Raw genomic sequence first — 17,815 nt, 5'->3', positions numbered from 1 at the left:
AAATCTGTTTCACGGTCTTCATATTTTTCAGTTAATATTTGCAGCAATAAAGACATTCAATAGTGCTTTTCTAATGTAGCACTTTTGAAAAGGTTACATAATTCTGAATTAAGGATACCTTATGAACACGAGTCAAATAAAATTGCCAAAAATAAGGACTGTTTCTTTCATGTTAACAAAATGTGTCATTTTATATGGCCTGATAAAACCAATAAAACAAAAATAAGATTTTTTTTTTTAAAGCAGGGAAGTAAAAAAAATGGTGGTCAGCAACTATGTAGAGAGAAAATAGGATTACATTATTGAGTACTACATCAACTTAACTTCTCATAAAATACTCCTGGTCTACTTAGTAACTTCAGAACTGAAGTAAGCTCTCCGAAGGGAGTTGTAAAACAAATTAGATACAATTACAATTCAATACAAATAAAAATCCCAACGATTTACTCTGAAGAGTTCTCATTCTGCAGCAGCTTTACCATTTAAATTAGACCAGATTTCCTCCTCATCGATCAACTGGGCCACTTGGCACGAGCCGAGCTTTTTCCGGTATGTTTTCCATAGAGAAAAGTGGATGATATGAATATATCCTGGAAAACTACAGCAACCACACCTCCCCTACAGTGAGCAGAAGAAACATCTGGTGTAAGAATTGTCTGGCTTTCCAGCAGTATATAGGGTGTCCTTTTACCAAGTATTTTCCCATGGCGTTTGTTTGTTTTGTTTTGTTTAAAAAAAACAACAACAATGTATGCTCCTACTATCAACTTTCAAGACACAGAATCTTAAAATTCTGGTAAGCTGAACAAATCACTACCAGGTGAGTATTGAAGGGAAGGGAAAGATAGGCTACGTACAAGATTCCTCTTGTTTCTCCAAGGGCAATGAGAGAGTTGGGCAAGCTGCCTGTTTGTGGGTTATGGAGTAATTTTCACCATTGTCTTCCTTTCTTAATTCCGTGCTCCATACAGACAGCAACATGCACAGCATGAGATGGAGCTAAAATATTTAACTTCCTGATGATTTTTATCTCGTCAGAACCCTGGCGACTACTCCTGCTTCTCCTCTGGGTCTCGCTGGCTCCTGTCCACTTTTAAGTTAGCAGTTATCTCAATAAACACTGTGAATTCTTAAATCTTACTCGAGCGACCAGACAAATCCTGGCACGTTTCCCCCCCAGAAAACATAAACTAGAGCAATTTTCAGGAAGAGAGCATCAACAAGTCTAAGAGGGCACACTTGTTTCCTAACCATGTCACTCTGTTGGCGCTTCCTGGTAAGCTGAATATATTTTCCTTGATTCTTTTTTTTCTTAGCAGAATTTCCCCCTTAAAAATTAGATCCTTTGCAGAGTAAAATATCAACCTTCTAACACTCAAAGAGCCCCCAAATATACATGCAAACTAGTAGGCACAAACAAACGGATGTTCACACAGCTGTAAGGCACAGAGCAAGTGGCATCTGAACGAAAGGAAGAACATCAGAAAGATGTCTACAGTCATTTCTACACAAGCGTCTAAAATGTATTTCAAGTGGCTGGGGACTCTGCTTTTAAATGTCCTACTCTGGCCTGCTGTTTCCAACCCGGTTTGACGTTATTGTTTATACAACATGGGAGATTCAGTTTCACAACTCCATTTTTATGCTAACAATACGGTATTGATTTAATTCTTAAAACACTTCAACCGGGCTTTACAGAAACACACTATAGAGAGTAACCTCTTTGTCATTAAGAGAAAGACTGGATGCTTCGCTTTCTCTTCATAGCCAAACTGAAGCTAGGGTGAGCTCTTCCTTATGCGCCTACAGACTTTAGGTCTACCAAGGAATGTTCCCCGTACCCTATAAAATACTCCAAAATGTTCTGCAAACATGTACCTGTATGATATGTGTTGTTCTGTGTTGACAAGGGAAAAGTGCTTTACTTAAAATATCTTCAAACTGGTATTCTATAAATTCTATTTACAAGCAAAATCACCTAAGAAAATTATTTGTGCTTTTGTTTGTTTGTTTTTTAAGGAGATATAGTTAACACACATGAGGAAAACTCAGAACCAATTAACTGCTAGAAGCTTCCTTCACTAAATGTGAGTCTTTAATTCCTACAGAGAGTGCTGTGAATCATGTATTAAGTTTAAATAATGTTTTTGTTGGGGGCTGAAGACATGGCCCAGTGTAGAGAACATGCGCTGCTCTCCCGGAGGATACAAGTTCGGTTCCCGGGGGATCTGTCGCCCGCTGCCTCCGGGAGGCCATCTACACTCACATTCACGTTCCCTTCCCCACAGAATTGAAAATGATGAAAATAAACTTTTCAAAAAAGTTTGTCTTTGTGATTCGTTATCTAAGAAAAAGCTTCTTTAAAAACCTGAAAAAAAAAAATCCTGTCGGCTACTACATCTAACATCATTCTAACATGTCATACACACTTTTATACAGAGATAACTATATTTATAGGAAGACTTGGTTTCCATACTGCCTGTGTGGATGACAATGTACTTGAGAGTAAGGCACCTCGCAAGGTAAACAGACACAGCACTGGTGGCACCCCATGGCGGCATATTCCTTCATATTCCTTCTGCAGACAGAAAGTCTGATGGGGCCGGGTGATCCCACAGACCAGGACGCTAAGAACAGATCCAGGAGGCATCACAACTGCAGTGTAGGAGAGCTGAATGCTGATGACCTAAATGGCGATGACCTAAATGGCTATTTTTCTTTCTCTTTTGGGAGGGGGGCTGTGGGAGGGCTTTTCATGACTGGGTTTCCCTGTGCAGCCCTGACTGTCCTAGACCTTGCTCTGTAGACCAGGCTGGCCTCAAACTCGGAGATTTGCCTGCCTCTACCTCCTGAGTTGGGATTAAAGGAGTGCAACACCAGGCCGCTAATTTCCTTTAATTACTGTCAAACATACATTCCAGAATCCAATGGAGTCTTGAAGACGAACGGAGGCAGCCACAGACAGCTCTGTGGGCTGAGTAATAAATCACAGTGTTTCACTGTTTTGTTTTGTTTTGTTTTGTTTTTAAACAAATGAAAAGTATCTATACATGCTCTCTCTTCCATTTAATACTGTGAAATTAGAATAAATCATTCAAATTAATCCTATGCAATTAGAGTGAGTTGGTAGGAAGCCAGACACAGGAACAAAGGTGTTAGCCGAGCTCAATCACATCGTACTCCTTGTTCCTTATCTGCTTCTTCAGATGAAGGGCAACGTCATTCCCATTAATCACTTTAATCCTAAGACACTCGAGGCGCTGCAGCTTTCGGAAGGAGAGGGGAAAAAAAACATACCCTGCAAAGGAGGTGCAAAGGGATTCAACATGCGGTTCGAGTCCGCTGTACCTAAGTTATAAGCCATTTACATTTTATTTTAGGGCCAGAAATCAGAAACTCGGCTCAGAGTGACGCTGTTTACCCAGAACGGCCTCACATTTTCATAGGAGAGAAACAAAATAAGAAATGCAATTGGGTAAGGAAAGCAAACAGTGGCGCCATATTGAAATATATTTGGTGGCTTAGAACTTTCGAGGTAAGACAACAGGTTTTCGGCAACGGTAAGTATTTCAGAGGGACAAGAACACGGTATCTGAGGCTGAGGGATGTCAGCGTATCCCTCTGAAAGCCGGTGGGGAAGGAACCAAGTCGAAGGTTAAATTAAAACGTAAAGTTAGCCAGACCTTTACCTCTTCAAAAGAAGTGGGAAAATACTCGGGGATGTCTTCCAGTTAAAAAAAGAACTTATTTTTCAAACAAGCTTAGGTGTATAAATATGCTTTTCTACAGGACTCATAAACGGGCTTCCCACTTCCCAGGAGAAAGGTAGTTTTGCGGCGAAAACCTCACGTCCAGCACAGAGCTAGCCAGTCTTCCTAGATCCCACAGCAGTGACCACACTTCAACACCCAAGCCCAGGGGACAGACTTAGAGCACTTAGGAGACAGACATGCGTACCTCTTGTACTGAGCGGGCTGCTGGCTTGTCCTGGTGATTAGCCAATATCAAGAAGGGTAAAGTGCATAACTGTGGGTGCTGGAGAGCGGAGTGCAGCTCGTTTCTAGCAGTTTCTAGATCATCTTCTGAGGAGGCGCTGTCTAATACGAATATGACCCCTTGAGAGCCTTGGTAGTAGCGACTCCAGTATTTCCGGATATTGTCAGCTCCTGTCAAAAGGAAATGCAACTTAAAAATGTGCCAGTAACAAGTCCTACTGGAAACTAATGTATCTTTTCGAAACTGAGTGCCGAAGTCTGCAGTGCAGAGTAGACTAGGAATCTAACACACACAGAGCATGGAGAGAGGATGAAGGCATTATAGCCCATAGAATGCAGCCGGGAAGCAGAGTGCAGACGTTTACATGGGTCTTCATGCTTTTTATAGCAAAACAGGGGGGAAATGACCAGGAAAACCCACATTAAAGGCAAAAGAATGTTTTAGACTTCGTGTGTCAGTCCCAAATGAACTATACTCTCCACAAACTGAGTGACATCTCAACTCAGAGAGCACTGTGACCTAGACATTCACCATGGCTTCTTGCTCTACCATTGCTGTAAGCTTGGTGGTGACGTTTAACAGGATGAGGCTACACTTGAAATATTCACCAGGTGTTCTGTGATGGAAACTTAGTTTTATGTTGATGGCGTTTGGAGCTGGCACCTATGGAGGTAGCCAGGGTTAGAGATAGGAGGGTAAGGGCCCCATGATGGAATATGGCTTGGCTTTGGGATGGGAGGAACAGAGGACCACACTTTCCTGCTCAGCGTCTCTGAGCACTGATGTCAGCTGCCACATCCGGTCGCAGTGTGACCCTCACCAGATGCAGAGCTTCAACCTGGGACGTCCCTGCCTCCAGACTTGCAGTAAATTTCTTTTCCTCAGAGATTGGCCAGTCTGTACTTTGTCATAGCAACAGAAACTGTACTGAGGCACAGAGCTGAGCGGCCTTGTTTAACTCCGTGTAGAGAGTTATTAGCATAATAACTTTTTATGACTAAATACTGAAATTTGTGAACCACTAAAATCTTGGCCTTTCATATACCTGTATAAATTCACTTGGGCTCGCTACTCATGAGGCACGGAGAAGACAATGAGCATCCTCACAGTATCGGCGAGACACGGTGCTAGGAGAAACATCAAGGAGGACAGCCTCACGGCTCTTGGTATTTCTGATTGAACTGGTTTAATAATTGAATCCTGAATTGAACTTGCCCAGGAAGGAAGGATGTGTGTGTGTGTGTGTGTGTGTGTGTGTGTGTGTGTGTGTGTGTGTGCCTGCCTGTGTATGTGTACATGCTCAGGCACACGTGCGTGCTGAACAATAGGGGTCTAGTTGGTTATATAGCAAGAATTAGATAAGTAATTTACTAATCTGCACCACATGCTCCAAACCCAATCAGTTAAGAACTCTGCTTTTTAGTCACATATTGAACATTTGACTCCCGTGTGGGACATACTGTGTTAAATGTAAAGGACCCAGGCAGTGCGATATGGGGCTAGAGATGTTGGCTTGCGAAGGTCATTCGTGTCTATTTCTTCCCAACTCCATTTTCAGTGATGTCATGTTAGCAGCTCAAAATGAGCCACAGCGGGAATATTCTGCTGGTAGAGGTCAATTAGGCCTGTTCTCCCTGGCAAGCCAACACAGCACTGGATAAAACTGGGCAGCATCTATTCTCAGAGAGAAATAGGATATCTAGAGGTTCTGATGAGAGCTTATTCAAGTGCTACCTCTGAAGTGTTCCCTTGGAGCAAGGCAAATAAACTAAAAATTAATAGCGTGACAAGGCAGCTAACATGTATTAAGTACTTACTATACTCCTGGCATTGTGCTAAAGGTTGAGAATAGACCATACAATTCTTCCAGTAACTAAGGGCTGGAAGTTTAACTGACTTAGGTTCTGAAGCGAATTTTCAGATCCTAAACTGTAAGGTAACGCACCATTACAGCATACTGAAGAGCCTAGACACATAAAAGCATTAGGGAGTTTGAAAGAAGGTCTTAAGTAAACAAAACAGGAGGGATATGAACAGTGTTGACACGCATTAGAAAGGGCGGAACCATGGAAACGAATGAAAAATCAAGAGCAAAGAAATTTCAGCCCTTTCAGAACTTTCGGGCATGTGAAATTCATTACGTCAGCAATGGGGAAACAATAGAACGAGAGAGCTACTGAGATTAACCACACCTAAGGTGATGTTCCCTAGAAGCACAGCCAGCAATGGCCCTGCTTGCATGAGTGATTACAGAAAGAATGCTGTCAAGAGAAGTCAGGAGTGAATGCAGTAAACTAGACGGGGGCAAAATCATTGGTAAAGATCTGACGTCAGATACCTCACCCCAGCTTGATCCTCCGAGGAGCTCTTAGAGTCTGGATCAAATCACATACAATGTCCAGTCTAGAGGCCAAGATATCTCTGTAGAGTTACAGGCTTTGTGCCACCGCTAGGTACTTGGAGGGGGCTGGGACCAGATCTCATAATTTCCCAACATATCTGGCTGGGGCAGTTACTGTCAGCCAAGAGTGGTCCTCTGGAGAAGGGTACAGGTGTGAGTCATTAGCAGCCAATAGCACAGCAGCTGGGAGACGGATGCACTGGCCCAGGAAAGGAGATCTGCGTATGATACTGACAGCATCTGTTACAAGCTAAATCCAGACACTATCCATATGTTAGAAACCCATCCATAAGTCTGTGGGACAGAAGTGACAGCCGACTCATCCAGTGATGACTATTTAAAAATAACAAAGGACCGTGTGTATATGTACCAAAATTTACTACAAATTTTTACTAACATACAAATGTGAGATACACAATTTTCATGTAACAATGCAAGTGTTTGTTCCACAGTTAACTCCACGACGCCAGTAAAACGTACAGAATGCTCTCACTGATTTTGAAACCGCTGAAAACCAGTGGATACAACTAATCACTAGTTCTTCCATGCTTGGTGATGGCCTAAGTGTCTTATGAGGATTAATTCACTCAAAGACAACCTGATGAGGTAGGTGATACTTTTTTAAATAAGATTTACTTGTTTTTACTTTATGTGTATGAGTTTTCTCTGTGCAGCACGTGTGTACAGTGCCGGCAGAGGCCAGAAGAGGGCATCAGATGTCCTGGAAAAGGATTTGAGAAGGTTTTCAGCTACCAAGTGGGTGCTGGGAACAGAACCTGGATTCTCTGTAAGAGCAACGCAGTCTTCTTGATCTCTATGGCTTCATCTCTATAGCACCAGAGATAGGCACCACTACCACTTTCAACTCATTAGTGCAAAACCAACACACAAAACTATTATGTCCAAGAACATACATTCAAAATTCACTTAAGTCTAAATGTGATTGAGACAAAGTGATCACTGACCAGAAGTGATGAGCTAAACAGAAAACTAAATTGCCACAGAAGTCGTGGGGGCAGGGAGGGGCTGGACCAAATGGTACCAAACACATGCATGCATAAATACCCTAAGTGGCACTACTTTCAAAACATTCCCCAAACAACTGGCCCAATCAATACTTTTAAAAGTATCTCGTCTACGCAAGACAATGAGGAAGAGTGTAAAGAGAGATATTTAGAAAGTTATTATTCATCTTAATACAAAATATAAAATCCCATAAAAGTAACATCAAGTATAAGGTCTATAAATATATCAGAATGAGCTGGGTGTGGTAGGGCATGCCTTTAATCCCAGCACTTCAGACACAGAGGCATGTGGACCTCTGTGAGTTCAAGGTCATTCTTGTCAACAAAGTTCCTGGGCAGCCAAGGTTATTATACAAAGAATCCTTGTCTTGGAAAACGAAGATGAAACAAACACCCTTATCAGAAGGAACAAATACAGCCACACACTGCATGATGTCCAGGGCACCAGTTATAAAGAAGAAAACACTAAACACATATTTAAAAAATTCAACCACTGGAAAATCAGGGGACACAATGAAAATCCAACTCCCGTTGTCTCTTTCAAAGGGAAACTATATTTTTATTTGCTGTATTTAGAAATATGTATGGCTTCAAAATGGTGAGACAAAACGACAAGACCTCAATCAATAGTACTGATGAACAGGGGACAAAAACAATTAAAAGAAAAATACTTTTTCAAGTGTTCTCTGTAGGATAGAAGATGTAAATATTTTATGGTTAAGGGTGAAAAGACTTTTTATTCTCTTACAACAAAATTTACACAAAACCTTTGAAATCTCTGAGTTTCCTCATAAACACCTAGCTTGTAATCCTGAAGTGCAGGTTGTTCAAAGGCCAATGGCGTTTGTTAGCAGTGTCTAGCCCAGACGAGAGCCAAGGAAACCAGTACAGAGAAAACGGGTGGCAGGGTGGATGGCAGCTGAGGAACCAAGTTAAAATGAGAAATGGTTGTATCACTGGCCAAGCTATGAGGTGCTTTGAGGATGGAGATGCATTGGGAAGGTCACAGACTCCTGTTTGATGGTCACTTGCCATGCAGGAAGGACATAGCCTGAAGGACCACCTCACATAGCCTGAAGCTGCTCTGATGAAAAGCTGCATGTTCCATAGCCCTTAAATTACAATAATTACATAAAATGGCTAAGCACCAAACTCAAACCTGGTGTACAGTGTTCACACTTAGAGCTCAAGCCAGTAGAACCTTTGTGAGGAAGGCTGCTGTTAACTGCCCTGACCAATGAAGGTCTGAGGCTGACTTATAAGAAGCTGTAGAAACAGACTGGGGAGAAGCGCTTGCAGTACCCAGCATGAGCATGGATCCCCAGAACCCACGTAAAGCCAGACGTGATCCTATGGAGAGGTAGGAGGCAGAGACAGAAAAATCCATACAGGATCCCGGGCCGAGAAGTGTGGCATATACATCGGTGAACAAGAGATCCTGACATCTGAGATTGTCCTCTGACCTCCACTAGGGGACACAGCTGGCTACACCCACATACATACATCACTGTCTTAGGGCTTCTATTGTGATCAAACCCCATGACCAAAAGCAACTTGGAGAGGAGTTTATTTCAGCTTACAGTTCTGTACTGCAATCCTTCACGGAGCAAAGTCATGTAGGAAGGTGGGTAGGAACCTAGAGGTAAGAACAGATGTGGAGGGAACTGCTCTGCTTATAATGGCTTGCTCAGCTAGCTTTCTTAGAGCATCCAGGGCCACCTGCCCTGGGGTGACTATTAATTGGGCCTTCCCATTTCAATAGATTAAAAAACTATCAACAGGTCAATCTGGGGGTCAGGAGGAGGTCTCTTCCAAAAATGACTCAAGCATAAGTGTAGCTGACTTAAACTAGCGAACAGAAACACACACACACACACACACACACACACACACACACACACACACACACACACAGAGACAGAGACAGAGAGACAGAGATACAGAGACAGAGACAGAGAGGCAGACAGAGATAGAAATAGAAAGAGATAGAGATACAGACAGACAGATAGTATTAAGATTTGCTTTTTAAATTGTAAGGAACCCAGAGGAATCTAAAAGTTCATTCTAAGAGCTAGCAGGGAACCCACATTCGAGATACCTTCACAAGAACAGAGGAAAATGAGAGAGACAAAACATGCTCTCATGGTCAAAATGGTATACTTTGATGGTTAATGTTTTCCAATGAGTGACCAATTTCCTCATTAGTTCATGGGGACACAGCAGTAAATTAGACAAAAACAAAAACAAGCACAAACACACACACACACACACACATACACACACACACACACACACACACACACACACACACACACACACACACACTGACAGAAGAGCCAGTGTAACATCACAGAGATTAAAAAAGAAAGGAAAGCACCCAAGTACTTGCCTGGTCTCTTGCACAGCACAGAGCTTGCATTCTATATGACTGACCAGAATGTGACAGAGCATTGGAGATTCTAAGAAGATTTTTCTTCTCGATAAAAAGAGAAATACCACTTTATTATTTAGCCTTCAGATTCCTTTGGTGAAATGGTGGGGGTTTGAGCCTTATTAGCTTCTAAAAGCCTTGAGGGGGACATGGGTACATGCTGGGGCATCCAAAACAGGATCCACAGTCACACTGGTAAGAAACCGAAGCAGCCTGTTTCTCAAGGACTCTAGATTAAGTGAGCAAAGGAAATGACTTACTCGAGCCAGTGTTAGAAGACTGCTCCGTAGTGCAAGCAAAGAGAGGCTGAGTGCCCTCAGACTACGTTAAAGGGTATACATCCCCTAAGCCTTGCTTCTGAAAGGTGGGTGCGGTGTAGTTCACGAGGGATATTCAGGGATGGAACCACAAAGCTGTTCTCTGGAAAGCTAATCTGTGGATCAGCACCAACCCAACTGACATTTCTGAGCCCGAGGTCTGGCAACGACAGTGCCAGCAGTAAGAGAAACAACCCCAGGGGCAGATACCACCAGGGGCTCCATCAGTCATGCAAAGAATAGTATAGGTATCAATTCAGGCCATCTGACCAACCAACCGTTCATGGTTCAGTAGCAGATAAGACCAAAATATATAAATGACATGGAAGTGAAAACCAAGCCTTGGTGTCCTTAAAGTCCACATCCTCAGGACAAGCGATGGCTAGGCTCTCAAAACCAAGCCTCTGAGAGCGTTTCAGGAGGCCTGGAGCCCAAACCTTGCTGTAGCTGGGGCAGGGAGAGCAGGCTGTTTTCAGAGTTGGCCTTTACACGCTCTCTGCAGAGCTGATGTACCTAACATGGCTGGCGGGTGACATGAGCGTAGGTGGGGGTAGTAGGCCTGCAAGCATGCATCGCTGAGTGCCACACACTTTCAGAGAGAAGCGGGGGCAGTCATTTGAATATAAGAATATCTGAATCAGGAAGTGACGATTATCAGTCCTGTTAAATTAACCCAAAGGCATCTTTTTAATTTAAACGCTCCATCTGACCTCAACGGCAGCATCCAGCAAGAACTCTTTGGATGTCCTGACGCACACAACTATTTCAAGGATAAACTGGGCAACTGTTGGGGCTTTAAGTTAAACCACCTGCCTTTTTCCTTTCCCTCATTACCTGGAATTTTAACGGAATCAGACTATGATTTATGCTACTTCGTGGAGTTCACGCAACAGTATTCATTGTCAGGGATAAAATGTCTTTTCAAGCAAAAGCCAGAGTTCTGGAAACGCCGTAGCTGCTCCTGTACACTCACCAGCTTCTCACTGAGGAAGGCTGATGGTAATATTAACAGATGCATATTGATAATGCAACATGTCAATATTTGGAGAAGCCAAAGAACTTGATGAATCAAGATCTTTGGAATGGTTGGTACATGAGGCTAAAGAACCTTGAGTAGATTTAAAAAAAAAAAAGTAAGCCCTGATACAAGACGGTCAGGGCGGATGTGAAGGAAGTGAAATTTGCTGACTTGAATCCGTACTGAAACTGGCATTCAGGAGTCTGTCTACCACTTGATGGAATTCAGTGGAGAGGCAGAGAAAACAAACAACAGTTACCCAAAAAAAGGCTGTAAAAAGACACCTCCCTTCTAGATGTGTGCATCTACATGAGTCTGGATTTTCTCCACATGCTCCAATCCAAACTATATACAATAGATTAACGACTGGAGCAGGTACGAGAACCAAGCCTCCTCTTCTATGACTGAAATAGACATGGCATCATCTAGTTATTTGTTCTTAGATGTTAAGTTTCATCAAAATGCTGCTTATATTAACAAACAGTGAGTTTCTTATTGCTTTTAAAGGATTGTAAAAGTATTCCTCAGTTTCATCAGATTTAACTTGTAACAGGGCAAATACTGATACGTAGAGACCCTATAAAATGGATGGCATCTGGAGGGCTCACTTAGTTTAAAAAGCATGAAGGTGCCTGAAACCCCAGACACACTGTACAACTATATACATTCACCATCTATCAAGATTTAGGTATTTTGGGTTTTATCTGAAAAGGAAAACAAACATTACTTTGCATTATCTTTATCCTCTGTCTCATGTTCAAAGACAGGATGGTGGGAATTGAAATGAAATCTCGAACATCTGAGAACACAGAATGAGCCCTCTAATCTTCACGATCTTCATATGTTCAAATTAGAATCTAACATTTTAAAGTCTAGAGAGAGACTTCTGCAACGTTTACAGCCAAGGAACCAAAACTTAAGCTAGCATAGCGGTTGAAGATTCCAAGGGAGGTGGTCCCTAGCCTGTGTCATATAAAATAGAGTTTTAGACATCACTAGTAAATGACCCACCAGGCACCCTCTCCTCACCCCATCAGTTCTTCTGATATGTGCCCTGGCGTCTGTGATTTAAAACAAGATGATGACATCACATTCAGTGTCAAGTCCTGGCAAGCAGACTTGAGCACTCCCATAGCTGCCTTCCCCCATCTCTTCCCCTCCAGTTCCTTGCTGCCCTGCTCACCTCAATCGCCTTCCGTCTCCATCACCAGAGCAACTTTCAACCTGGCTGTAGCACAGATCTAACACAAGCTACTAAATACTTCTCCAGAAACTTAGCTAGAGCTACATGAGCACACAGCCCAAGGATATTAAATACCTCAACTACAAGGTTTCAAGTGTCCCACTGCATTTCTGCATTGTGCTGATACGTCCCTCAAATGCAACCGAGTTCTTCCTCCCCTGGACTCGGTCCAAGTCTCTCACCTTCCTGCTTTTAGGTCTGTCTGAACTTCTAATCCTCTCAGCTCTACTCTGAACCCTGACACATTTAAACCACTACGCGTCCTTCAAGGGCTAGACGGAATGTCATCCATCGCACCATGTTTTGCTTGATCTTCTAGCAGGTAATAACTGCTTCAAAGATGAAGCCTCTTAGCCTTGGTTCTCTCCGCAACACTTTCCTCCCTGTAGCATGGCTATCTAGATATATATACCACCTTCCAAGTCCACTGAGAGCCACTGGGAAGTTTAATGTATTTATGTGTCTGGCCATCTCCATATTAGAACACATAAAACACAAAGGTTTATACATAATTAGAATATAATAAATATTTTTCAATGATTTAAACTTTTAGCAAATATTTATATTTCTCAAATGGAAGAGTATACAATGTGCCCCACCATTCCATATTATAGAAATAACTCATTGGTTGAAGGCGATGTTTGTTAGTATAGTTATTTGAATTACATTTTTATGTTTCTGGCACATTCCAGTTCAGCAAAGCATCTGTCTACCTTTAACTGCTAATATCACACAGATTTCCTTAAACAGGGGCACGGTGACTGTCCACTCTGCTAAGATCTGAACACACGCAGCCATAACACAGCATGTACTGAGCACTTCACAAATAAGTGACCCCTGTGCCTTTAGGAGTCTTCTCGAGTGGATCTTCCATGATCCTGATACCTAAGCAGACGCTCAGGGAGACTGCAGAAAGAGAAGGCTGTGGGGATGGTGCTGCCACAGACGGCCTTTGCATGCCTGCAAAAGTGAGAGACCCTCGAACACCCATAAACACCAAGGCACCCATAAGCACAATGGGCATTCTAAGTATTTATTAGCAGCAAATTTTGGAGCTACCAGGGAGAAACAAAAAGTGAAGCACTTCTGTGGTATTAAAAAAAAAATCTGTTGGCCTGATTATAAAAACTAGTATGTGAATAACTCTGCTCAAAACTCCCACCGACCATCACAACCCAACCAGAAGATCCAAAACAGTAAGTTCCTGGTTGAAGTGGAGGGTATCTGTTACAGATTTGAGTTCTTTCACTTTGTGCAAATGCCACTGCTTGTGTCATGGCTTGTGATTTCTCCACCCACAGTATTTCTCTTCAAGTGACATACCTTAATTTATCTATCTTGCAAAAAAACTAGTAAGAGATGTATATGGTTATACATTAAGGTACATTCATGGAATGCAGAAAATGTTTAAAACAATCAGTGTCTCATCAGTAGACGAGAGGAAAAATAAGAACAATCTGATTGTGAACCTTGATAGCATATTAATTTTGTCTCACACTAACTGAAATTTCCTTCTAAGTTCAACCTGACCTCAAATGCTGTTACCATCTGGCTACTGATACCAGAAACCAAACCAAATGAACAAAGCAATAGTCTTAAGGATGCCCTATGCCCAATTCTGCCCATGTTGTTTCTCATTTTATTGCCTTCTTTAGAAGTAATATTACAACTCTTAAAGGTGAAGTTCAGCCTTCTTGCCAGGTCAGAAGTGTAGCCAAGGTCATGTTTAGGAATAAATGCTAAAGAGCAAACGTCAAAGGAGCGATCTAGATAGACTTCAGGGAGATTACAGATCGAACTAATCTTTAATTTAATGGTGCATGCACATTACTTTACACCGAGATCTGAAGCATCTACAAATCATGTAAATACAGACAGCTTGCAATTTAGTGACCAATTTTGTTTTAAAGCTTTACAAAGGTCTAATATTTTTTTCTAGAATTCAATAAGCAATTTTCCTATGAAATAGGGAATGTATATACTGGGATATATACTGGGACCAGGATGCAGTCCTGTATAGCAGGCTGGTCCTCACAGATAGGAAGATGGCTGAAAGACAAACTGTACCATAGCTTCTCGCTGGGTTCACAGTCAAGCTCTGCCACACAGCATCAAAAGGACCTTAACGAGTTTAATCATCCAAGGCTCAGTGCCCCTCCCAAGAGAAAAAATCAGAATGGAGAACATGATCTCACGGGACTGTTAGGATTAACAAAAAAAATTTTTTTATCATAGTACTTAGAATATATTGTGTTCACAAGCATTAACTGTCAATTTGTTATTTTTAAGTTATTATGTAGTCACTAGTTAAGCCTATAACTTCCCAAATTCCCAAACTACCTTGAGTTCTAAGACCTAGAAAGGGAAGTCCACAAAGCACTGAGAACTGCAGGCAATGGGGGTCAGATCCTCTCAACTCCTGAGAAAGCTGATGCTGTGAAAGTAATCCAAGCTCTGACTTGAAATGAAGCCTTTCTCATCTTTTTTTTTAAAGATTTATTTATTCGTTATATATAAGTACACTGTAGCTGTCTTCGAACACACCAGAAGAGGGTTTTAGGTCTCATTACAGATGGTTGTGAAACACCATGTGGTTGCTGGGATTTGAACTCAGGACCTCTGGAAGAGCAGTCAGTGCTCTTAACTACTGAGCCATCTCTCCAGCCCGCCTTTCTCATCTTTTAGTAACTTTCTCCCACAGCCTGTATCTCCCTTAGCTTCCAGTCACTTTTATTCTCCAATGTTTTCCCCTCCATCTTTATTTCCGCCACTAAAAAAAAAAAAAAAAAAAAAAAGTCATTCTTTACTGTAATTAAGCTAGCTTGGGCTAAATTTTAAAGCAAACAAAATAAAAACATAGGAAGAAGTATAATTAGTCAAAGTCAAAGTAGGTATTCATGTGACACTGTGATCTTCAAGGTCGACACACGGTCTACCATGCGTGTTTCTCTCTTCTTTCCCTCTTGTAAGCAGTCCCCGGATAGCCGAAACTCCATACCATTTCTCCAGCAGCTCACAGACAGATCTCTTTTAATTGAATATGACTGGATTGTGAATGGCAGAAAAGCAAACACAATCCCGGGCACCAAGTGGTCTCATTTTCTCAGGCATTCTTACAACTATAACCCACCTACTCATGACTTTTAAGCAAAATTGTCTTCAATGGGCACTTGTCTCTTGTCAACTTTGGTGGACAACCAACTGATGCCTTGTTTGTCAAGGTCACATCTGCATTCCTAGGTGACTCGTTGGAGCTGGTTCAGAGCAGTCAGTATTTGTTGACTATATTAATAAATGAATATTATGCTGGTTTATTCTTCGTGGACTTGAGTATAAACAGTCTCCTGCTTTTGTATATCCTAAACATAACTCTTGTCTGTTCTCTCTCTCCCTTCTGCAGTTATTTAAATTCTGCTTCTTTCCAAAGCAGAGAAGTCCACCTTGTCCTTTCAAACATAAGCTTTTTCTTTGTGCTTGGAAATTGACACAATGAATGGAGACAGTGACAGGATCCTCTAGACACATCTAGACAAGCAGTCCCTAGAACCGTAGCCAGATGCATAAAGCATTAAAATCATATCTAAAAGTGATCACACTTCCTCTTTTACACAATTACTCTGCATTAAAATGAGACTAGCCACGAAAGCACATGCATCACGCAGGAGATTTCGTCACACTGGATCCTACTATGAAGTCAGTAATTGCCAACTTTCTTCTTTGATGCTGCGGGATATGTGCTATTATCTCCAAGGGCAAGAAGGACCCTCAGAATGAAATTAACTTTAATTAGCTTAAATTTAAGTGTGTCTGTGACACAGAGCACTTGGAAACAAGAGGATAATACAAACAGAGTGTCACAGACTAAAGCGATTAGGAATCAGAGAACTAGCAAGGAGAAGACAGATGAGATTGAAATAGCCTGAGGTCAGGACCTCGCTTCCAAATACAGTTTCCCAGAAGAACAGCACTCGGAAGAAGAGAGGCAGTGAGATTCAAATGATGCTAAGCCTACTGCCTACGTCGTATTTATATTGGGACAGTTAAACAATATAATTGCCTGGAAAAGAATAAGGCATGAGAAGAAACATTTATTAGGTGTCCAGTAGAGTTCCACAACTATGAATTATCTTAAAGCTGTAATATTAGGCTGGGATCTCTTTTCATAGGTGGCTAGTAGGGAGACCCCTTCATACCCTTTATTCTAGATGAGCAAAAACAATGGGAAAGAGAGAGTGAAAATGTCTTTTGATCTGCTTGACACAGGTTATATTCATTTTAAAATAATTTGCTCTCAATACTAAGCCTGGGCTCCTATTAGTTTGAAAACTCCCTGTCCCTCACCAATGGCTGACCATAAAATGAGTAGTAGGGAAAAAAAAAAAACCCACATACTTCACCCTGCTCCTATTCTTTGGTTGGAAGTGGTGCTAAGATTTCATCTCTTCCACTTAGAATAATTAAGGTCAAGAGCCAGATCTCAGTACACAGTCTTGGTCACAACTCTGTCTAAGGATGTGTCGTTGCTACTGATTGATGAATAAGGAAACACTCTGAGCACAATTAGGTAGCACTAAGACAATGTCACACACTCTTAAGATTTTCATAAGGTCAATCAAGAGCTACTACTTTTATAGCTACCATAGTGCTGCCATAGGCACAGAAACATGATATGTACGTTTACAAGAGCAAAGTCTCCCAGGAAGGAGATCCAGCCATCTCAACACAAATTACTCATGAGGCACAGAAACTTGACATGGTGAGGGACAAAGCTTAATGTCTGTAAGATGTTGTCTGGAGGCTGAGCTTCTGAGGTGGACACTTTTGTGTCATTTCTTTCCACTGAGCACAAGTAGATCTAGGGCCTTTCATGTAACCAACAAAATATGAGAGGTGATGTCATCTCCATGTTGGGTTGCGAAAACCCTAATTTCCACCTCCACCTTTCTATCCCAGGCATGTCTCACTGCTTTCTTGGTCTACAAGTTGCCAAAGCTTCCATCTAAATGCTCCAAGGGACCGAGATTTCCCAACAGCAAGAGAACTTAAAGAGGTGTCCCTTTGTGGATGACTGCTATCCTGCTGTATGAATGGCGTCCCACAATCTGAACTGTATCCCACAGTGTGAGCAGCACATTCTACTTTATCCACTAACTTGTAGACAGACATAGAAGCTGCTTCTATATCCTAGTTAATTTAATAAAACTTGCTGTACAAACTTGATACTTACACCACCATGAAAGTTTGTCTTCGTTTGTTTGGGTTTTACCACTGTGAACAGACGCCATGACCAAGGCAACTCTTACATGGACAACATTTAATTGGGGCTGGCTTACAGGTTCAGAGGTTCAGTCCATTATCATCAAGCCAGGAACATGGCAGCATCC

General features: G+C 41.8%; 1 protein-coding gene across 15 annotated transcripts in view; it reads right to left on the bottom strand.

Annotated features, from left to right (window-relative positions):
- Nucleotides 1-17,815, bottom strand: part of Arl15 (ARF like GTPase 15) — a 382,647-nt gene that overhangs the window by 189,481 nt on the left and 175,351 nt on the right. For 13 of the 15 annotated variants that reach the window (NM_001399590.1, XM_087634380.1, XM_087634395.1 and 10 more), the window contains 1 exon segment: nt 3,958-4,166. In NM_001399590.1, the coding sequence (NP_001386519.1) occupies nt 3,958-4,166 (209 nt within the window). 15 annotated transcript variants of the gene reach the window in all.

This window comes from Rattus norvegicus, chromosome 2 (genome assembly GCF_021556685.1).
Source record: "Rattus norvegicus strain SHRSP/BbbUtx chromosome 2, alternate assembly SHRSP_T2T, whole genome shotgun sequence".
Classification (NCBI taxonomy): Eukaryota; Metazoa; Chordata; class Mammalia; order Rodentia; family Muridae; genus Rattus; species Rattus norvegicus.
The sequence above is the reverse complement of the archived record's forward strand: the minus strand, read 5'-3'. Positions and strand labels throughout refer to the sequence as shown.